Source organism: Histoplasma capsulatum (assembly GCF_000150115.1).
Source record: "Histoplasma capsulatum G186AR genomic scaffold supercont2.19, whole genome shotgun sequence".
In the NCBI taxonomy this organism is placed as follows: domain Eukaryota; kingdom Fungi; phylum Ascomycota; class Eurotiomycetes; order Onygenales; family Ajellomycetaceae; genus Histoplasma; species Histoplasma capsulatum.
The window spans coordinates 1-18,835 of NW_025544819.1; the positions used below are offsets into that span (position 1 = coordinate 1).

Here is an 18,835-nt window from a genome sequence, read left to right on the forward strand (position 1 = left end):
AGAATTAACTGTTGAAATCTATACTCATTGAGTTCAATTTATGAAAAATCTCAGCTTCACATTACTGATGCTAGTTAGAATTAATATTGATAATATTTTTTGATTAAATAAGATAATAACAATGATAATTAAAAATAATATTGTCTGAAAATCTATTATATCTCAATTTTCTTATCAAGATAATGTTTCTGAGAGAGGAATTTATATAATAATGATGTGTATTAGAGCAGTAGTTATAGATATAAATATACTAAAGAAGTTCTGAGCAGATGTTCTTAAAATAGTAGTTGTAATTATCAATAATATACTGATATTTATTACTCTGTATAATAAAAAATACTAATCTATTAATAATACTGATGAAGTATCTGTATAATATCTTTATACTATTTCATTTTCAGTACTAATCAATACTCTGTCTTAATTTTATTATTTTAGAGAGTTAGATATTAATATTTATATATATTTTTATAAATCTCAAAAATCTACTGATAAACTGTCTGTCAGAATAAAAATATTTAAATTTATAGAATTCTATAATAACTCAATTCACTATTTCTGAAGTTCTACAACTGATAAAATAATTATTATCAGTGATATTATTTTCTCTGTAAAGAAATCTATAACTCTGTAGATTGATACTAATTATATAATATTTAAAGCTGTAAATTTAGTGATTTATTTTATTAATAATACTGTTATTTCTGAATTAGCTGATGCTGAATAAATAAGATTAGTAAAAGTATTTATTATCTATATTTCTTCTTCTTTTACTAATTCTATTCTAAAAGAATATAAAAATACTATTAATAGATCTAAAAAAGTTGATGAATATTAATAAAAGTTGATGAAATATAAGATTGTAAATTTGAAATAAAGAAATATTTAAATAATAATCTTATATTTTAATATCTTTTCTGATGAGTCAGTAGTCTCTGACTGCTGAATTTATATTGAAAAAAATTATTCTCAAAACTTTAATATAGATTCTGATAGTATATTATAAAAATCTTGATGAATAGTATATAACAATTGATTAAAAAAAAATATATATAAAGAAATATATACATCTGTTATTAATAATACTATTAATTATATAATATTTATAATAATAGTAAAGTGAGATTAAATTTTATATCAGATTAATATAGTTATAATCTATCTGTATAACTGACTTGATAAAATAATTTATATATAATAATCTATTGAATTTAAAATAAAAACTTTATATACAATAATTTATACTATTATAGACTTTCTATATAAATTGAATTCTGCTGCTAAGATTTAATATAATTTTCTTATAATATTACTCTATAAAAATGACTTCAAATCTAGCTTTTATAACTCTGTTTTATAATATTATATATTCTGCAATCATTTTTATATAATAATCTATATAAATAATCTTTATATTATAGCAGAAGATTCAGTAGATACTGATTAATTAATTGATATTTTTATTAATAAATTAGAAATAAAAGATTTAAAAAAATCTTTAAAATATTTGAATATGAAGATTAAATATTGCTCTGATAATGCTATAAAATTAATATTGAGATATTATATTGATTATTTAGTACAAAATTTCTGTCTAAATAACATTATCTCTGTTTCTATATTAATATTTGAGAGAATGAAAATAGATGATATCTCTGTATCAGAATAAAAAGAAGAATTTATCAAAAAATAATATTAATATAAAATAAAGTACTTACAGTATCTAACAGTTAAATTATACTCAGATATTATACAAATAACATCTCTACTAATACAGAAGAATACTGTATCTATATCTAAAATATAAAAAATTCTTCTCTATATTATACAATATCTAAAAGAAATAAGTAATTTAGATATTTTATATAAAGATTTTAAAAATAAAATTGATAAATTCTTCAATATATTATATTTACTGATAGATTATATGAATTCAGATTAAACAGAACTATTGAATAATAAATATAAATTTATTTTAAATTTTATATTTAAATTAATAGATATATTAATTTCATAATATTTATTCAAACAATTTTGTATTTCTTTAAATTTAAATAAAACAGAATATATGATACTCAATAAAGTAGTATATAAAGTAATATAATTATATAATATAATAATGAAACTAGAATTTATTACAGCAAAGAATTTTTTGTTTATCAGAATAAATAATAAAATTTTAATTGATCTAGCTACTATTACTATAATTATAATATACAGTAAATATATTAATACTCACTTTCACTATTCTCACATATAATTAAATAAAGATATTATTTCAATTAATTATATTTCCACTGAGAATATGATAGCAGATGAATTAATTAAATCTCTGAGTATAGTGATATTTAGATGTTTTATTAAATTACTAGAATTTTTCACTGACAGCAGTAAGAATGATTAAATTTCTGTATGTAATATATTTTTGAGATAATCTAGATTAAGATAGCTAGCATGAAATATTTATAGAAACACATCACACACATTGATGTGTGGGGGGGTGTTGGGCACTAGTTGCCCAGGTGGCCCTCCACTGCATGTGATTACCCCTATATAGTTAGCTAGCGACCACAACAATAACAAGATCAACCATCCCACAGAACCTTGATCACCACGGGGACGGACCAATCCTGAAGCTGTGAATGCTGGAAGCTTTACCCTGAATAGACGGCTCGAATAATATATTCCGCAACCACGACCGATCATGTTTCAATCAACGGCAAGTATCATCATCATTGTATAATTTCTAGATAGACCTCCCTCGGAGTGCTACTGCCTTTCGAATTAAGAACATGCCCCTTGCATGAGGAAGTCTGGCCATAGTCTGTGGAAGAAGACTCTTTTGTTTCCAGAACTGGGCCATACGGGTTTACTAGAGCACGGCGCTTAAGAAGGCTATTTAGGAAATATAATTGTTGTGAATATTGAGCCACTCCCCTGCCTGTTAGGGTGCGTTTAGCATGTCATTTCTGTCTTTACAAAGGGACAGTATAGCCGCATCCACAGCAAACTCAGTCTCTTCACTTCATGTCTGGTAGAGCGGGTGAATGCCATTCATAGTGGGCTCTTAAAATGGATGATTACCAGAGCCTTGTCGTGGCTCAATTCTTCGAATCTCTGCCAAATCTCTCCCAGGAATCGTGTCACTAGTTCGCCTTGCACCACATTGCCCCAATTCTCCATCCTACCACTACTGGCAACGTAGATATCCAACCCAGCCCTTTCCAGGGAAGCATGAGCTATACCATTATTTTACATACTCATTTCACAGACTCAAATCATCGCATTGTCGTCCAGTTCCGAAGCGACAAGCAAGACCTTTTCGGAGTCACCGAAGCTAGCCACATTCATGGACCTATTGTACCTCTGGTAACATACCAGGGCATGTATGAAGGGCTCTTTGTGTATACATCACCTTTTGTAGAAGGGACACCTTATATCAGTGTTTTGATGACTTCCGAGGATTTCCAACTACCTCTTCAGAAGAAGATGACGACTGCCATGGACCTTGCAGATCTCGTCACTCGAGGAGCCAGAACGAACACTGCCCTATCTGACACTGCTCTATCCGACCTCGCTTCTACCCTTGAGAGAATCCAACATACGGTCAGTAATTACATTTTTCGACATACAACCCTCAGAAACAAAATTTTTGCTTGCATCAGCAAGCTCTTACTACAGCTACCCAATCTTACTACCCTCCCCGTCACCCTTACCCACCAGGATCTCGCCCCATTCAATTGCCTTATCGACGATTCTACGGGTCGGGTGCAGGCTGTACTAGACTGGAATGGTTCTCTTTACCTCCCAGCTGGGTCGAATTTCCATTTTATGGATAGCCTTTTCGGGTTTATGACCCCAAGAGGTTGGCAAGACACAGAAGACCGTCAGGAACTAGAGACAGCGTTTTATGATCGGGTTCTGGCTAATCTTGCTGCGCAGGGATTTGAAGAAATAAAAAAAGAGCAACTGGAGTCGCAAAAGGCGATTGGAATGTTATTGTATGGTGTGGAGCGACTTCTCATGTTCAAAGACGAACGAGCTGAGCACTATCTAGATGGATATCTTCGAAGTTTATCTTTCATGAATGGATTCTTGTTGTCGTATTAGATCAGTCCTTGACGGGACCTTGGTGCGTTGAAGCTTCAGAGTATGCTTATCCGAAAGTTTACAGTATCAAGAGCCATTCAGAAAAGTAACAAGGAATGCCCGCGCCGATCTTGCACAAAATCTAGTTACTGAGGTTTCGATGTGATAGTATGTGCTTAATTTTCTACTTCTGCAGATAGCTCAGGGAGCATCCCCGCAAAGATGTAACCAAACAAGCGAGGGGTGTTAAGAGTAGAGGATATTCCCAAGGATTTGCAAAACTAAGACTCTTCTTCGGCAACATCTACCAGCGGCATAACCTTGCTTACATGCTCTGTATAGGGCTTTGAGTCCTGAAGCACTTTGTGATTGCCAGAGTTCATAGGTCTACAGACATTATTCCCTTTGCACTCAACAACCCCCATTTCATTGACATGGAAGCTCCGTCCGGTGATGACAGGTTCACTCGTCTCAATATTTTGTTCGGAGATGAGGCGAAGAGAAACACTGATGGTGCCACGCCCACTAAGATGCGTGAAATCGATGAAATCTTCTCTGTCGGAAGGGTTCGGAATGATTGAAATTCATTTCTCTAAACCGTGAGCTTCGAAAAACTCAGCGTGGTCGAAAGCGAAAGCTGGATCGGGCTGAGTTGCCTCGTCACTGGCATCATACTCAAATGCCTGGAACAGTCCATTTTGATTGAGGAACCACGAGTTGGGCGTAATCTTGTCCATGTCAATGCTCGAAAGCGCCTTGAGGACGTAGATAATCAGATTCGCGCGATTGAAGCTTGTGAAACATCACAGTTCCGTCTTCGAGAGCGTCGTGACGATGGAGCAGCCCGGCTCCTAGCTTGGTATGCATGCTATGCCTGACAAATATGTCCGCGATCGCTTTTAAGGCCGCCTTGTCCACCTCCTTCTCCTGTTCTTCGAAGGACTTGATTTCATTGAAAGAGAGGGCATTGGATATGGTTCTCTCCACTGCAACCGCCGTTTTATTAACGGGTCTGTTTATTATTGGTGTTAGCAATTAGTGCTAGCAGGACGGCGCTAAATCTAGTTGATGTGATACACATCGACTAGGATAGGGCAGAGAGATGAGTGATGTTGAGCAGAATATGCGATACCTTTTTGTGATGAAGAGATATGAGAAATACCTCAACAAGTGGGGATGATCAGTTTGTTTCCGATGAAATTTGCGCTGGGTAGCTAGCCTAGGCCAGGAGAGAAAAAAGAAAAGCAATATGGACGGAGTGTCAGTATTTATCGAAGAAACGGCAGGTTGATCTTTGTCATTGGAATTGCTCAGTCCTGTGGCGGCTATGGACGTTCGTTCGATCAATGGGCTTTAGCACACGTGACGCCAAGACCTCCCACGGTGACTTAAAACGGCGTCAAGGGCGGCCGTTTCTGGCCTCCCATTCACCATGTCATTGATCTCGGTGTTATCCAAAGATACCCTAAATAAGGTTGAATATAACTCAAAATTGCACGCCCCAATTTTAGGACTTTGAATGCTGTTATTGATTGAGAGTTTGAACCAGATCAAATGGTTTTCCAGCTGGAAATTTTACTTACACTCACAGTGAGCCCTCCTGCTCAGAAATTTCAAACCTGACCCGAAAGGGTCTACCGACATGCATCTATCTCCCTAGACCCAGTGGTTGGACTATGTTACCAGGCAGGCTAAATTAATTGCCCCGCTGGTCTCAACGTGGCCCTCGAGATACAAGCCTCGGGCTCTGAGCTATCGGGGTTCAAATTTCCTGGATTCCCATTTTCTTTGTCTCATGGCATTTCCAATTTAGCTTTTGTGTTTCACAAGAGTTTGACGTCTTGCTTTATTTTTTAACTTCATATCTAATGACTGTCTGTCCGTTGATCTGGGCATGCATCATGGAATAGTAGTTTTGGGCCTTGGCTTTGCAGGAAAAATAAAATTCCCTTTCGAGACCAGAGGAAAGGGATGAGGAGAGAGGCAAAGAGGGGAATGAGGAGAAAATCAGTTGTATATATATAGATGCAAAGAGGACCCCTTTTATGTGAGTCCTGGTTTCTTCTAGAAGCTTTGTAAGGTCCTGAGAGAAAACTGAGACTAATTTCAAAGGAATAGGCACTTCGTTTTCCAATACCTTTTCTTTGATGTTGGATGTACTAGACAAGGGTGTGGTTGTCCTGGTGCTTACCTTGCAGACATCTTCCCCCAGGACTTACGAAAGAAATCCTCTAGCCACGTTTCCCGTCGAGTAGTCCCAACTCGTGAGTCGAATTACACAAATTTGCCTGATTCTTCGAACCGCGATAAACGAGAATTACCCACAGGGTCACAAAGGGTAGGTATAGATAACCCTAAGTCCGAAAAGAAGAAGAAGAAGGAGTCAAATTCCAAGAGCAGGAAAGGGTATCCAATCCTTGAGAGCACAGAATAAAAAAGTGCCAATAACCCTCTGAACAAGCGATCGATACAGGGAAAAGAACTGATAATTTTATTTTGAAAAACGCGGAAAAATAACAAGGATGGCAATACCGAAACCAGTGGTGTTCCACTACGAGATCTCGCCGTATGGAAGACGGGTAACGTGGTAAGTGAGGGTCCGCCCCAAAGTGTCGACCAGATAGCCCGTTCGCATAATTCCCCATCCTGTATGAAAATTGAAGTTGTTGGCGTCGTGATTGTCTACATATACGCATATATCTACTCCCATGTTTTGTGAACATTTTGCTGATTCTGCTCTCCTTCTTCTGCGTCTTGCATTTTGCTTCGGGTGAAGGTATCTTGCGCTCCGAGGTATTGAATATGATCAATGTGTAAGCACACTTTTCTCTGAACAAGGACGAAAATAATGTTGGCGAGGAGAGAGGAGAGAGGAAGATCGTGGTGCGCATGCTCCCGCCAGGAACCCCCCTGAAAGAAAAGTAAAAGAAAACAGGGAGAGGGGAACGAAAAATAACAGCAGTTCTTTTGCTAATATTTGTATTGGGCCGTTTTTTTTTCTTTCGCGGCGCGAAGTTACAACCGATCATCATGCCCAGACCGGACCTCCATGCACTAGGCGTCCAATATCGCCGTGTCCCGGTTATGTGCGTCGGTAAAGACATATACTGCGACTCACGACTGATCCTACGGAAACTGGAGGAGCTGTATCCAGAGGGTGAGAGGCTCGGTGCGGCTGATCCGGACGGACAGGCTATCGAACGGATGCTGGAGAACTGGACCATTGACGGAGGTGTTTTCGCCCGCGCCTGCCAGTTAGTCCCACCGGCCGTGATACTGGCTGCCCATCCCAACTTCATTCGGGATCGGGAGGACGCTAGTGGCCTGAGCTTCAGGAAGGCGGATCTTGAAAAGAATCGTCCGGATGGGATGGCTCATATCAAGCAGGCTTTTGAATTTCTCGAGACGACGCTACTGGCCGATGGGAGAGAGTGGTTGCGTAAGACAGAGAAACCTTCGCTGGCTGATATTCATGGTACGTCCAAAAACAAATAATATCGCAAGCCGAATATGCCATTAAATACAGAACGGAAAACCACAAGCATCCTCACCCCTTTACGAGAATCCCTTAGGCATGCATGTCACAAGAATTGGGTAGCTGACAGTAGATTCTGCGTGACCCTCTGAAGCTGTTTGGGCTCTCGACTGGGTTGATGGGCTAGATGGTGCACTTGACCGCGATATTTTCACAGAAGCCCGCTTTCCCAAGGTTTTCGCTTGGATGGCTCGATTCAGGAAGACAGCGGCGGAAGCTGCATCTGCACTAACCAACAAGCCGCAAACCCTTTCGGGTGAACAGGTGTTGGAATCTGTGATCGCTGCAGATTTTGTGGAACCGGAAGCGATTGTTGATAAATATGATGCGCTGAAGTTCCAAAAGGGGCAAGATGTTGTGGTGTGGCCCACTGATAATTGCTATAACTATAAAGATAGCGGTGAATTAGTGGCGCTCACGACTCAGGAGGTAGTCCTGCAGCGGAAGACCTTGGACGGCCGGACCGAGGTTCGAATTCATTTTCCACGAACCAACTTTCGAATTGTTTTGAAACAAGACTATGAGAAGATGGAAGCAGAAGAAGTGAAAAAAACGGCAAGGGAAAATGAACACGAAGAAGAAAAGGTAGTTCGGTTTGGAAGTATTCTCAAACGGAAAATATGGAGAACTTCCAAACCTCTGTCCGGGAAGGGCACAGCATGAATGAGTGAGAATTCCGGTATAATTTGACTGGGATGGCTTGATTGACCGCGTCGGTGTCTACGGAGTAGTCCTTTCTTTTCTTCTCTCTCTCTCTCTCTTTCTCTCTCTTTTCTTCTTTTCTTTTCTTTTCTTTCCTTTTCCTTTTCCTTTTCTTTTCTTTTTCTCTTCTTTTCTTTTTGGATGTTATTTAAGTCGGGGTGAATAGTGAAATCCCAATATTGACTCCCACATAAGAGACATCAGTCAACACTCCACATCAAATGAAGTTCCGGAAACCGAAATCCCAGGAAAAGAGTGCGGCAGTGGATACACATGTATTCTCCCTATTCGACCGGGGAACCAAGTGTAAATAAAACAAATAATCATGAAAAAGAGGAGGTCCCAATGAGCTCCATGGGCAATTGGCTGGGCTATCAAAACGATAGGCAGGACCCAGCGGTTCACGACAGGCGCTCTCCATTCATTCGTACAATCCCGGATGCACAAAAAGGGATTGATGATACCCTCTGATAGGAAGTGGTAGATTGTTGACGAGACGCTTGGTCACAAGAAATGAGAAAGGGCAAAAACAGGCCCTAGAGGCTCTTCATACCCTTCATCTGGAGGAACGAGCAATGGAGGTATGTATGTTGTTAACATATCCCTCGCGCCTGGATCGCATCCCCCCTTGAAGGATACATCCTGGAATAAACCATTCATCAGGCTGGTACGGTTGGAATGGTGACAGACGGGATATGTACACTGTGCCTTTCCATTTTAGAGCGGGCCCAGTTCAAAGTCTTCATCTTTGAAGGATAGAAATATGTTGTACATGCCCCCCCCTTTTTTTCTTTCTTTTTTTAAATTGATTAATTTTTTAATTTTAAGTTTTTCAATTATTTCCTTCCACTGGCGGACTGGTGGCAAGAGCGGTAAGGAACAGCAGAAGACAGAATCTGGTCGAGGCCCTGGAAACAGACGGTCGACAGGTTTCAGTTAGTTGCCACGAACGAGGTCAATAGATGCATGACTTGTGTTGTGTGCCTTGCCGGCGTCAGGACTGCCAAAAGAATGTGGACGGGTGCCAAGGATGTCTGTTAATGTTGGGTTGCTGGAGGCGTGTGTGCCCAAAGCCACGCATGTCTGCCCAACGACAACCAACATCTTCACCAATCAGCATCTGTGATGGCAGTAATGGCCATTCCCTCGCTTTTTGCCTCTCCCGAGAAGATGATTTCAATGATGAATTCTTAACTCGGCTCTGGGTCCCGACCAAACCCTGATTGCCGGGACAGCTTTTGTTCCAGGTTGTGTGCTTTCGTTAACTTTTCGTTCCTCTCTCTTCCCTCATCCCTGTGTAGCTGGCAGGGGACTTGGCATTTCCATTTTAAGTGTTCCGATTTCCATGGGATGGGATGTGGTATGATCGGTTTGATAATTTTTGAGTGGATGAGGACTGCTTACGACACTATGCCTGGAGCAGGCTGAAGGGGAGTGCAAATCAAAAAAACCAGCCCTGATCATAGATATGGGACATATGCCAGTCGATTGATCGGGGTGAGCAGATACGTTGAAGCAGGCAATGTCTCCACAGTATTGTTTGGCCTGCATTCATCGTCGCCGCCCGTTTGGATGCCGCCTGTCCAGTGCAAGTCGAGAGATGCGACGTATAGCTACCCGATAAGGTGAGAAGCCGACGGCATTGAAGAAAGGCAAGCTTTTATCTTTCAACGTAGCTAAGATGTGTAATGCAAAGTAAATGACAGGAAGGTTAAGTTTTGTCAACTACTTCCTCCAGTAATGATGATATTGGGATACCAGGCAGCGGGAGTTCATGGTGGATGGCCATGGGCAGCCAAGGAGCGATGGTAAGCATGCACAATGCCCGCCCATCAACAGCAGCTTGACTTGCTGCGTACAGTACATGTCCTGTCCGCACCTAGGGGAACCGGGAAGATACATGTGCAGCAGGCCAGGGACTGAGAATACGCCGTGCAAAACCAGCAGCCCGTCGGTAATCATAGGCCAGGAGCAGAGAATACAGCGCGTAACGAGTAACGAGAATACGCAGCTGGACGTCGTTCGTGGCACCAAACAAGGCGGTGGAGTGGGTCAGGGCCGGCAGCAGCCGCTGATTGGATTGGCCCAGGGCTGCCCCACGGCCCTTTTCGTCGCCATCCGTCCCCCTCCTCTTCCTTCTGCCTCTCTCGCTGTTTTCTTTCTTTTCCTCCGCTCCCTCTGCTCTCTCCTTCTCTCACTCCCTCCCTCCTCGCGGTCCATCTGTTTGTCTCGTCGTCTTCTCGATTCCCATCAAGCAGCGCTCACAAGCGCCTCAAGTGGGAGTTTCTGGCTCTTCCATACTCGCCTCGTCTGTCCGTTCCCAACTCGATCGGCTGGGGGCTTGACCGTTGTGTTATCCTCTCTTGTTCTCTCATTCTCTCATATATATTTATATATTCCTGTATCTTCCCGGCATCCGACATATATTATTGCTGCTCCTGCTGCTGCTGCTGTGCTGCCATATTGCTCTCTGTTCTGCTCCTGTCTCTTTTTTAAGGCCAGAATATTTCCCTTTAGGACCCTCTCTGCCTGCTGTGTTGATCACGATAGCCTCCTGAATAATACTCCCAGCATCCCGTCAGGTGTCCTCCTTGTTATCAAACGCCCTGTCCTTGAGGTTTATACTGAGGTTCACCGGACCTTCCCCTTGGATTTGTTATACCCTGGAATTCCTACGTGTTTACCCTTCCTGGATAGTTTGTCCCGTACTTGGTTGGCCTGGTTCCGTCAATTAACGATTTTTGAAGAGTGTGCCTTGGCACTGATAAACAAAATAAATATAAAGGTTAAAAAAAAAGGGTGTTGTGTCTGCACCTACACTTGGATAATAATAATAATACTTGTGTCTATCTCTGCTTGTTGTGTGCGTGTGTCAGTTCGTCTACCCGGGACCACTCCCTTCCAGGATAAGGACCTTTGCTTGCCTCAACAAAGGTAATCTAGCCCAGTCTACGGATCACGGATTATCACAGTTTTTCAAAAGCTGTATTCCTTCTTATTTTTCTTTAATCGGTCAATATCAACCTCTTCTCTCATCGCATAATCATCATCGACTTGTTACCGCCTTCTCTTTAATATTCTCAGCCATCGCCCAGTGGTAGCCTATTTGTTTTCTTTCATCTTTCCTGCCGTGAACTCTAGCCAACATGTCGCGCCCTCATGATCCCCCGGAGCGGCAAAACGAATATTTTATTGAAAAGAATGGCATTGCTCGCGAGGTTATTCAGGCTGATATCTGTCGCTATCTTGGAAATCGGGCTCTTGTGAAGCCTGGCGTCCATCAGGTCCGAATTCCTTTTTTTTTGTCTCTCCTAGAAATGCTCTCGATTTATTTGTCCGCGATTGCGGATGAGATAGAGCCTTTGGTCAGTATTTTTATGCTAACTAGATCGTATAGGGCCGTCAGGGTTACTACATTCGTGCTTATCGCAATTTGACACCAGTATGTATCACCTTCGCTCACCAAGTTCCCAAAATGCCCAGTGCATTCACACGTAACTTCGTGCTGCGGGACTGCAGCTAGGCAGGAGTGTTCCTTCTAACGGCGTTGGAGCTAACCATTTTTGTTTGGTTGACAGGAGATGATTGCCGATCTGAAAGCAGATTCGGCGCGGTGGGAAATTGAAATAGCGATGAGAAGAGATCAAGGGTATCCTGTACAAGGTAGCCACAATCATGACCCAAGGATATCTCCAGACCCTAACAGGAATTCAGCACCATACGATACCTCTGCTACCCATGAAAGCCGGCAACAAACAGGACCTACGACTTATCCCCCAGCTGCTGGCCAGCCATATGATACCTATCCGCCAGCAGCGCATCCTCCATATAGCTCATCTCAACCTCCACCTTATCCGCCAGCATATTCCCAGCCAACAACTTATGGAACAATTCCTTCTACATACGCTCCTGCTGGCGGGCCATACCCGGCTCACTCACAGCCACCACCAGTGAGCAGCCCTGAATATACATATGAGGGTACTACTCAGTATCCTCCATATAATAATGACCCAAGAGCAAACCCAAGGTATCCAGGACCTAGCTACGAGAATGAGAGCGAGTATCCCCCCGCCGTTACCTCTAGTATAGGTTATCCTCCCACCACAATCCCTGACCACCGGGCTCCAATGGTAGATGGACGATACCCCCCGGATTCATCCTACCGCTCCTCAGGACCACCACCAGCTAGGGACCGAAGGACTCGTTGATTTTAAGTTCCAGTGATAACTCTATTTTTGTCAGTAAATCTGGGATTATTTGCATTTTTCACCTTTAGTGACGGAAAGAAAGCCAGCAAGATCACAATTCAATTCCATGGCGCCAATATTTACATTGACCGACGATGGGGAACCTTTTTTTCTGACTACTTCCACCTAATAATGACGCCCACTTTGGCTTTGCATTTTGCTAGCTAGACTCTTCAAATGCCTTAAGATACCCGTATGGGAGCAAACAAATGTCCACTTATATGCCGAGGATGGAGCCAATTCCATGGAATCGCGGGAAATTATGGGCTTCAATGCAACCCGCATTGCTTTGTATGTCTGTCGATCTCTTGGAATTTGCCAGTCATGGGCACTCTATGCGCAAGGCAGTTAACATTTTTTTTTGTTTATTTTTGACTTTCTTTTTCCTTACCTTGCTTTGCTATCAGCCATCGGCCCGGATCATACATGCATACCTGGACCAAACTCACGAGCTTAACAAATGGAAACGCGATTCGTTTTTGTTGTTTATTTACGCTGGTTTTATGCTGAGGAAAAGGTTGCTTTGCCATTGAATCATATTTTAAATACCTGTTGCCTCTCATTGTTATGATTCTGGCTTGGCACCTTCCAAATTCTGCATTGAACTTCTCCACCAACATATGATGCAGGCCTTTTGTCATATTTCTTACGGTGATGATACCGATACCACTTGAGTCCTCTCCTCCTTTGTCACAAAAAATGCCTCTTACCTCTTACAACTATCTTGGAAATCGTCAGGTGCCTATTTAGGATTTTGCATCGAACCAGGAGCGTTTTTTTTTTTTTTTTGGTTGAATTTACTCTTCCTGTCTTATCAAATCTTTTGTTTCTCCAATAAAAGGCGTGGTGGTGTGTGGTAATTGATTTCCACGGTCGGTCCCATGTAGATAGTTGCATCGGAGAGGCGTTTTGCTTTGCGTCAAGTCCCAGATTGGCCATCATAATTACAAAGTCATGATTCCCTTCTTCTTACTAAATCTCCATGGATTTGTGAGCACTTTTTTTTCGGGTGTTGTGGTTTTGGAGGCAACATTGTTGCTGGCAGGGCGCTTGTAGTGTCAGCCTGTTGTTCCCCATCTATATCCAATTTGCCATAACATAACCTTGATCACAGCTATCTATCTATCTTATCTCATTGTAGAGGAGGTACACACACCAATGGAATTTCAACTGAGGGGATGAGTTCATTCGCAAAAAAAAAAAAAAAAAAAATCATGAAAACAGTTCCAATGATATCGTAGGCTGATGGGACGGGGGCTTAAGTTGGCAGTCTTATATAGGCTATCTTCATTTCATGAGGCCATACTTTTTGCATCTGGTTTCCGACAATTCGTCTTTCGTCCTCGTTGCATAAACAATGAAGACGGGCTTTGCTGTCCGCTTAAGCACCGTGCACCGTCCTGATCCGCCATCTATGGGTATGTATCTACGGTACCTCTCTCCCTTCGTTCATATACCACTAACGCGGTCCCGATGCGAACTTGTACCGATATAGGCGATGCTTTTTATATGCACCTAAGACGGGACACTGTAACGTTCTCAACACCATCCTCATGCGATCCAAGTCCTTTATTTGTCTTCCTTGGGCGTTGATTCCAAATTGTTTCCCTTATTTCGCCCACAGTCACCATCTGACAACAGTGGGATCTGATGCTCCCAGCATTGGAAGATAGCGGGCATTGGAAGATAGCGGTGGTGAGATGCAGGATTTCTGGCTTCCACGCTGGGTAGTTTTAACATGTATCCCACAGAACCTGTCCTTGGCGAACAAAGCACTACATGTACGTATGTCGTCGGAGTCCGGACAATTCTGGGAAGAACGGAAAAAATGTTGCATCATGAGATAGGGAGGGTCAACAAGAGGAGTTGGAAATAGTGTTGTAATTTTTTATTTGACAATGTTTTATTTCTTTTTTTCTTTTTGTGGTTTCGAGAAATATTATATTTACAGTGTCTTGAGTTGACAATCAACCAACTCCCAAATTCCCTTGCCCAAACACTTATCCTTCCGCTTCAACGTTGAGTTTTTTTTTCGTTTTTGACCCTAAAGCACCATCAGATATCGAGTCAATGGAGGTGGTGACAAGTTGCTGTTTTTCGTCTGCCCGCGATCCTCCCGCCCCCCTCCGCTCCCCTTACCAACTAGTAGCCCCTCGAGACATACACTGACTGCCCTTAACACACACACACGCGCGCGCGCGCGCATATATATATATATATATTCCCCGTTCCTCAACTTGTTGTTTATGCAAATTCGGGAAGTTGGTTACTCATCGTCATAGCCTTTCGGAATCCGTCTTGGGCCGGGAGGAACTGAAAAGTGACCGCAACGAGAAAGGGAAGAAAGTATAGTTAGCCATTTGTTTCAGAGCAGCAGGTGATATATATATATAACCCAAGAAATCTCGGTTTGCCGGAAAAAGGAAAACTCATGAAAACTTCTCGCTTTTCAACCTAGATATAAGAAGAAATAGAGAGGGAAATATAGAGAGGGAATGAGACAGCAAAATGGGGAAAAGAAGGGCAATTGAAATCCCAGTATCAAATACAGAAAAAAAAAACAAGGTGGGTGGTCATGGATAGCGATAAAAACGTACTTGGATAAGTCAATGGAATCGGGGGGGGGTCCACGTCGCCCAAATACCGTCGGATGGGCGGTAGGGCCACAAGAGCCACGGGGCCTAGTGAACCGATGACAACGCTGAAGAAGATGGCAGGTTTCTCATGCGCTGCCCATCGCATGTATCGGAATGGCGTCGACCAGAATTGCGGTGCGGACATTGTGGATGGCGAGCTTGGAGGGCCAATGGCCGGCGATCCCCGGAGAGGTTCAACGGGGATTTTATTTTGAGACAAGGGACGAATAAGCTCTAGGTTGGAATTGTGGAAAGGAAGCAATAAGGACGAGTGGGATAGTATGAGAAGGTTAGGCTGAAGTGTGGTGGTTGAAGGTTCAAGCTGGTTTGAAGTCTTGGCGTCTCTCGGACACCACGTTGCCAGTTATTTATTGCCGACATCAGCAAAACATCGTCATGAGGAGTTGAGTAGTCCACTTTGCGTTCAAGCTATACGCGCCAACACCTCCTCTATTAATCTTCTCTTTTTCCTTTTGTCCGCCTCCCCGTGCGGACGGGCCCTATTTTGACAATGCGGTGGCTCCTTTCAATACTTCTTGTGGGGCTCTGGGGAGCTGTTGTCCATGCGCTCAGCAGTGCTGGCAACCGGTTACTAGCCATTCTAGACGACGTTGCAGATAAGGACTTGTTTTCGACGTTCTGGAAGGATTTAGAAGGTGAGATTAAATTGCATGAGGGCTGGGGTTGGACTAATTGGTCCTATTTTTCGAATTCCACAAGCTCACCAGGAGATACTATAGGTCGGGGATACTCCATATCATTCCAATCGCCCAAAGATCAAAGCCTTTCGCTCTTTAAACATGGAGAGAGAGCATATGACCACATCGCCCTCTTCCCTCTAAAGTCAAAAGGTCAGTGAAGCGAGGTTAAGGTTCCTGTTGTGCTTGTGCTTGGTGGGGTTTCAGATGAGGCGCATATTAACTCTAGCGACTGCACATGTAGGACTGGGGCCCGCATTAACTCCCAAAACGCTCCTTGAATTTATCAACAGTGAAGGAAACGTCCTCCTCGCTCTCTCAGGTGGTTCAGCGATCGCCAACTCTGTTAGTTCCCTCCTACTTGAGCTAGAGATCAGCCTCTCTCAAGACCGCCATGCGCTTGTTGTCGACCACTTCAACTACGACACCCTCTCCTCTCCCGAAAACCACGATGTTATTCTCCTTCCACGACCGCAAGCACTCCGTGCGGATCTCAAATCATATTTCTCTGGCGAAGGAGTGGTCGCTTTTCCCAAAGCTGCGGGCCAATCATTGGGGGCTGCCAGTTCGTTACTAGTTCCAATATTTCGAGCTCCTGAGACTGCATATAGCTATGATGCGACAGAGGAGGAGCAAACGGTAGACGCGTCTTTCGCGTTTGGGTCTCAGATTTCATTGGTCTCAGCAATGCAGGCGAGGAATTCGGCCCGATTCACAGTAGTAGGGTCCGCGGAGAGTCTTGAAGACAAATGGTTCTCGGCCAGCGTTAAGGGCCTGAAGGATGGGAAGAAAACGCAGACGGTAAACAGGGAGTTTGCAAAGCAAATTAGTGCTTGGACTTTTAAAGAGACTGGCGTGATTAAAGTGGGTAAAGTGCAACATTATTTGAATGCCGATGGCTATGCGGAATCTGCCCCTTCGAATGAATCTGGAGCATTAAACCCTTCGATATACCGGATAAAGAATGATGTGGTATGTTTTTCATATCATCTACTTTTTGCTTTGTGATATAAGCTAATATCGATACTTGGTCAGACATTTAACATCGAGCTTTCCGAGTACAACGACGACCACTATATCCCTTTTGAAACCCCTGAAGAAGATGCCGTCCAACTTGAATTTACCATGCTATCGCCTTTCCACCGTCTGACTCTCAAACCAGTAACCAGGACAGCAAATAGCACCATGTATAGCACCTCATTCACCTTACCTGATCAGCACGGTATCTTCTCCTTCCGTGTCAACTATAAACGACCTTTCCTCACCAACGTTGATGTGAAAGAGGAAGTCACTGTTCGACATTTCGCTCATGACGAATGGCCCCGTAGTTGGAAGATCACAGGCGGCTGGGTCTGGATTGCGGGGTTGTGGTCCGTTATTGGTGGTTTCCTAATTTTCGTCGCTGTATGGTTGTACTCGGCGCCTCCAGAAACGGAGAAAAGCAGGTCTAAAAAAGTCCAGTGATTGCACGTGTTTTGTGTGTGTGTAAGGTGTATTTTTTGGCATTTGCATTCCAATGTGTACTAGATTTTTCCGGGTTATTATCTATATCTTCTATTGATCTGGACTCGATGAGGGGATAGTCGACGAGGAAGAGAAGCAAAAAAAGCTGAAAAGATATCCCCGCGGTTTGCTTTCCTATGACGTATTTTATTACTCAAAGTTTATACCTTTCTGCTTTGGCTGTTTTTTGTCTTCTTTTTAGATTCGCAGGTCCCATCAAAAATCCAAATACATTGATGTCATAAATGCAAGCAATCATGGGGGTATCTCTATTTCGAAATTAAATTAAGGGGTTTGATTGCATGGGAAACGTCTCGTACCATTTAACTTATCACAATAATCTATATATACACTCGATTACAAAAAAAAAAAAAAAAAAAAAAAAGAACCCCGCCAATAGTGTGAGGCGAAAATGTCCATACGTACTATACATTACAACTGCTTGAGGGTTTCAAACAGCTGCACAATCAACCCAAAAAAAATCCCCCAAACGCCAATCCCTGAATGATATATATCCTGAAGATAACAACGCCGTTTGCCTGAGGCATGAGGCATGAGGACCATACCATGCTCATCGCTTGTGTAAAATATGTTATACTCCTTCCAGCACTTTCAGTCTCTCATAGCGCTCCTCCGTTCTTTTCCCTCAACCAAGAGATGCGAAAATCACTTCACCCCATCCAATCCCGCACCGCTCACAATCCCCTTGTCTTCTCTGGGTCCATCTGCACCTCATCGCCACTAATCTCCTTGACGCTTTGAAAGGCCGGCTTACCCGCATACAGCTGCCCGACGGGCTTTGTTTTAGTGATAACTTCGCCGGTTGCTGGGTCGACCTCGCTACCCAGGGCTATGGGCTGGTTGCCGCGGAACCGTTTGCGCATGTCTACCATCCCTCGTCTACGTACATTTGAGAAATGGACCTTTAGCCAAGAGCATTTATGTGCCTACGCAGGATGTAAAGAAAGGGGGTGTTGGATTGGAGGGTGCGGAAGGCTCCAAAGCTCACTTGCAATCACTAAGGCCTTTGCGCAGCTGCTGGCATTTCACGGGAAGATTCTCAAGGTAGGGTGGTTGGAGACATTCGTGAGGCGTTTTGCCTTGGACCATTATGCAATCGGACTGCTGGAGACATTGCGCCAATGCGAGGCCTGGGTGAGAGAGGATTTGGTTAGGAATTTGCTAGTAGATGGACAGAAAGAGGAAGGAAGGCAATTAGGCTCATCTATTGGGTTTTAATCACAGCGGTGGAACAGAGGTGATGGGGCTTCATACGGATATCTTGGCAAGAGCTGGGCATTGTGACTTTATCTTCGTTTCTTCGTTTCTTTTCCCTCTAGCACAGTTTATGATCGGCTTGTTTCTTCAACAAGCGCTTCCTGTATTTGCGGAAGAACTTGAGGTGGTTCAAGGTTATTACACTAG

At 42.7% G+C, this 18,835-nt stretch overlaps 7 protein-coding genes across 7 annotated transcripts; 4 read left to right on the forward strand and 3 right to left on the reverse strand.

The window, feature by feature from the left end:
• Positions 1–3,234: 3,234 nt before the first annotated feature.
• HCBG_08893 (uncharacterized protein) lies at positions 3,235–4,110 on the forward strand (the record flags this gene model as incomplete). Its single annotated transcript, XM_045435942.1, has 1 exon — positions 3,235–4,110. One exon carries the CDS (start codon positions 3,235–3,237, stop codon positions 4,108–4,110), a length of 876 nt encoding a protein of 291 aa, XP_045283264.1.
• A 260-nt stretch (positions 4,111–4,370) lies between these two features.
• HCBG_08894 (uncharacterized protein) lies at positions 4,371–5,516 on the reverse strand (the record flags this gene model as incomplete). Its single annotated transcript, XM_045435943.1, has 4 exons — positions 4,371–4,614; positions 4,765–4,844; positions 4,897–5,101; positions 5,485–5,516. The coding sequence occupies 4 exons, from the start codon at positions 5,514–5,516 to the stop codon at positions 4,371–4,373; spliced, it is 561 nt and encodes a 186-aa protein (XP_045283265.1).
• Positions 5,517–7,119: 1,603 nt separating this feature from the next.
• On the forward strand, positions 7,120–8,287 carry HCBG_08895 (uncharacterized protein; the record flags this gene model as incomplete). The annotated part of the gene is made up of 2 exons (XM_045435944.1): positions 7,120–7,564; positions 7,719–8,287. The coding sequence occupies 2 exons, from the start codon at positions 7,120–7,122 to the stop codon at positions 8,285–8,287; spliced, it is 1,014 nt and encodes a 337-aa protein (XP_045283266.1).
• A 3,185-nt stretch (positions 8,288–11,472) lies between these two features.
• Positions 11,473–12,534, forward strand: HCBG_08896 (uncharacterized protein; the record flags this gene model as incomplete). Its single annotated transcript, XM_045435945.1, has 3 exons — positions 11,473–11,610; positions 11,724–11,768; positions 11,905–12,534. The coding sequence occupies 3 exons, from the start codon at positions 11,473–11,475 to the stop codon at positions 12,532–12,534; spliced, it is 813 nt and encodes a 270-aa protein (XP_045283267.1).
• Positions 12,535–14,839: 2,305 nt separating this feature from the next.
• Positions 14,840–15,354, reverse strand: HCBG_08897 (NADH-ubiquinone oxidoreductase; the record flags this gene model as incomplete). Its single annotated transcript, XM_045435946.1, has 2 exons — positions 14,840–14,886; positions 15,171–15,354. The coding sequence occupies 2 exons, from the start codon at positions 15,352–15,354 to the stop codon at positions 14,840–14,842; spliced, it is 231 nt and encodes a 76-aa protein (XP_045283268.1).
• Positions 15,355–15,670: 316 nt separating this feature from the next.
• On the forward strand, positions 15,671–17,653 carry HCBG_08898 (dolichyl-diphosphooligosaccharide-protein glycosyltransferase; the record flags this gene model as incomplete). Its single annotated transcript, XM_045435947.1, has 4 exons — positions 15,671–15,865; positions 15,950–16,060; positions 16,152–16,879; positions 16,943–17,653. 4 exons carry the CDS (start codon positions 15,721–15,723, stop codon positions 17,369–17,371), a joined length of 1,413 nt encoding a protein of 470 aa, XP_045283269.1.
• Positions 17,654–17,782: 129 nt separating this feature from the next.
• On the reverse strand, positions 17,783–18,794 carry HCBG_08899 (uncharacterized protein; the record flags this gene model as incomplete). Its single annotated transcript, XM_045435948.1, has 3 exons — positions 17,783–18,310; positions 18,420–18,561; positions 18,686–18,794. The coding sequence occupies 3 exons, from the start codon at positions 18,708–18,710 to the stop codon at positions 18,106–18,108; spliced, it is 372 nt and encodes a 123-aa protein (XP_045283270.1).
• Between the last annotated feature and the right edge of the window lie 41 nt (positions 18,795–18,835).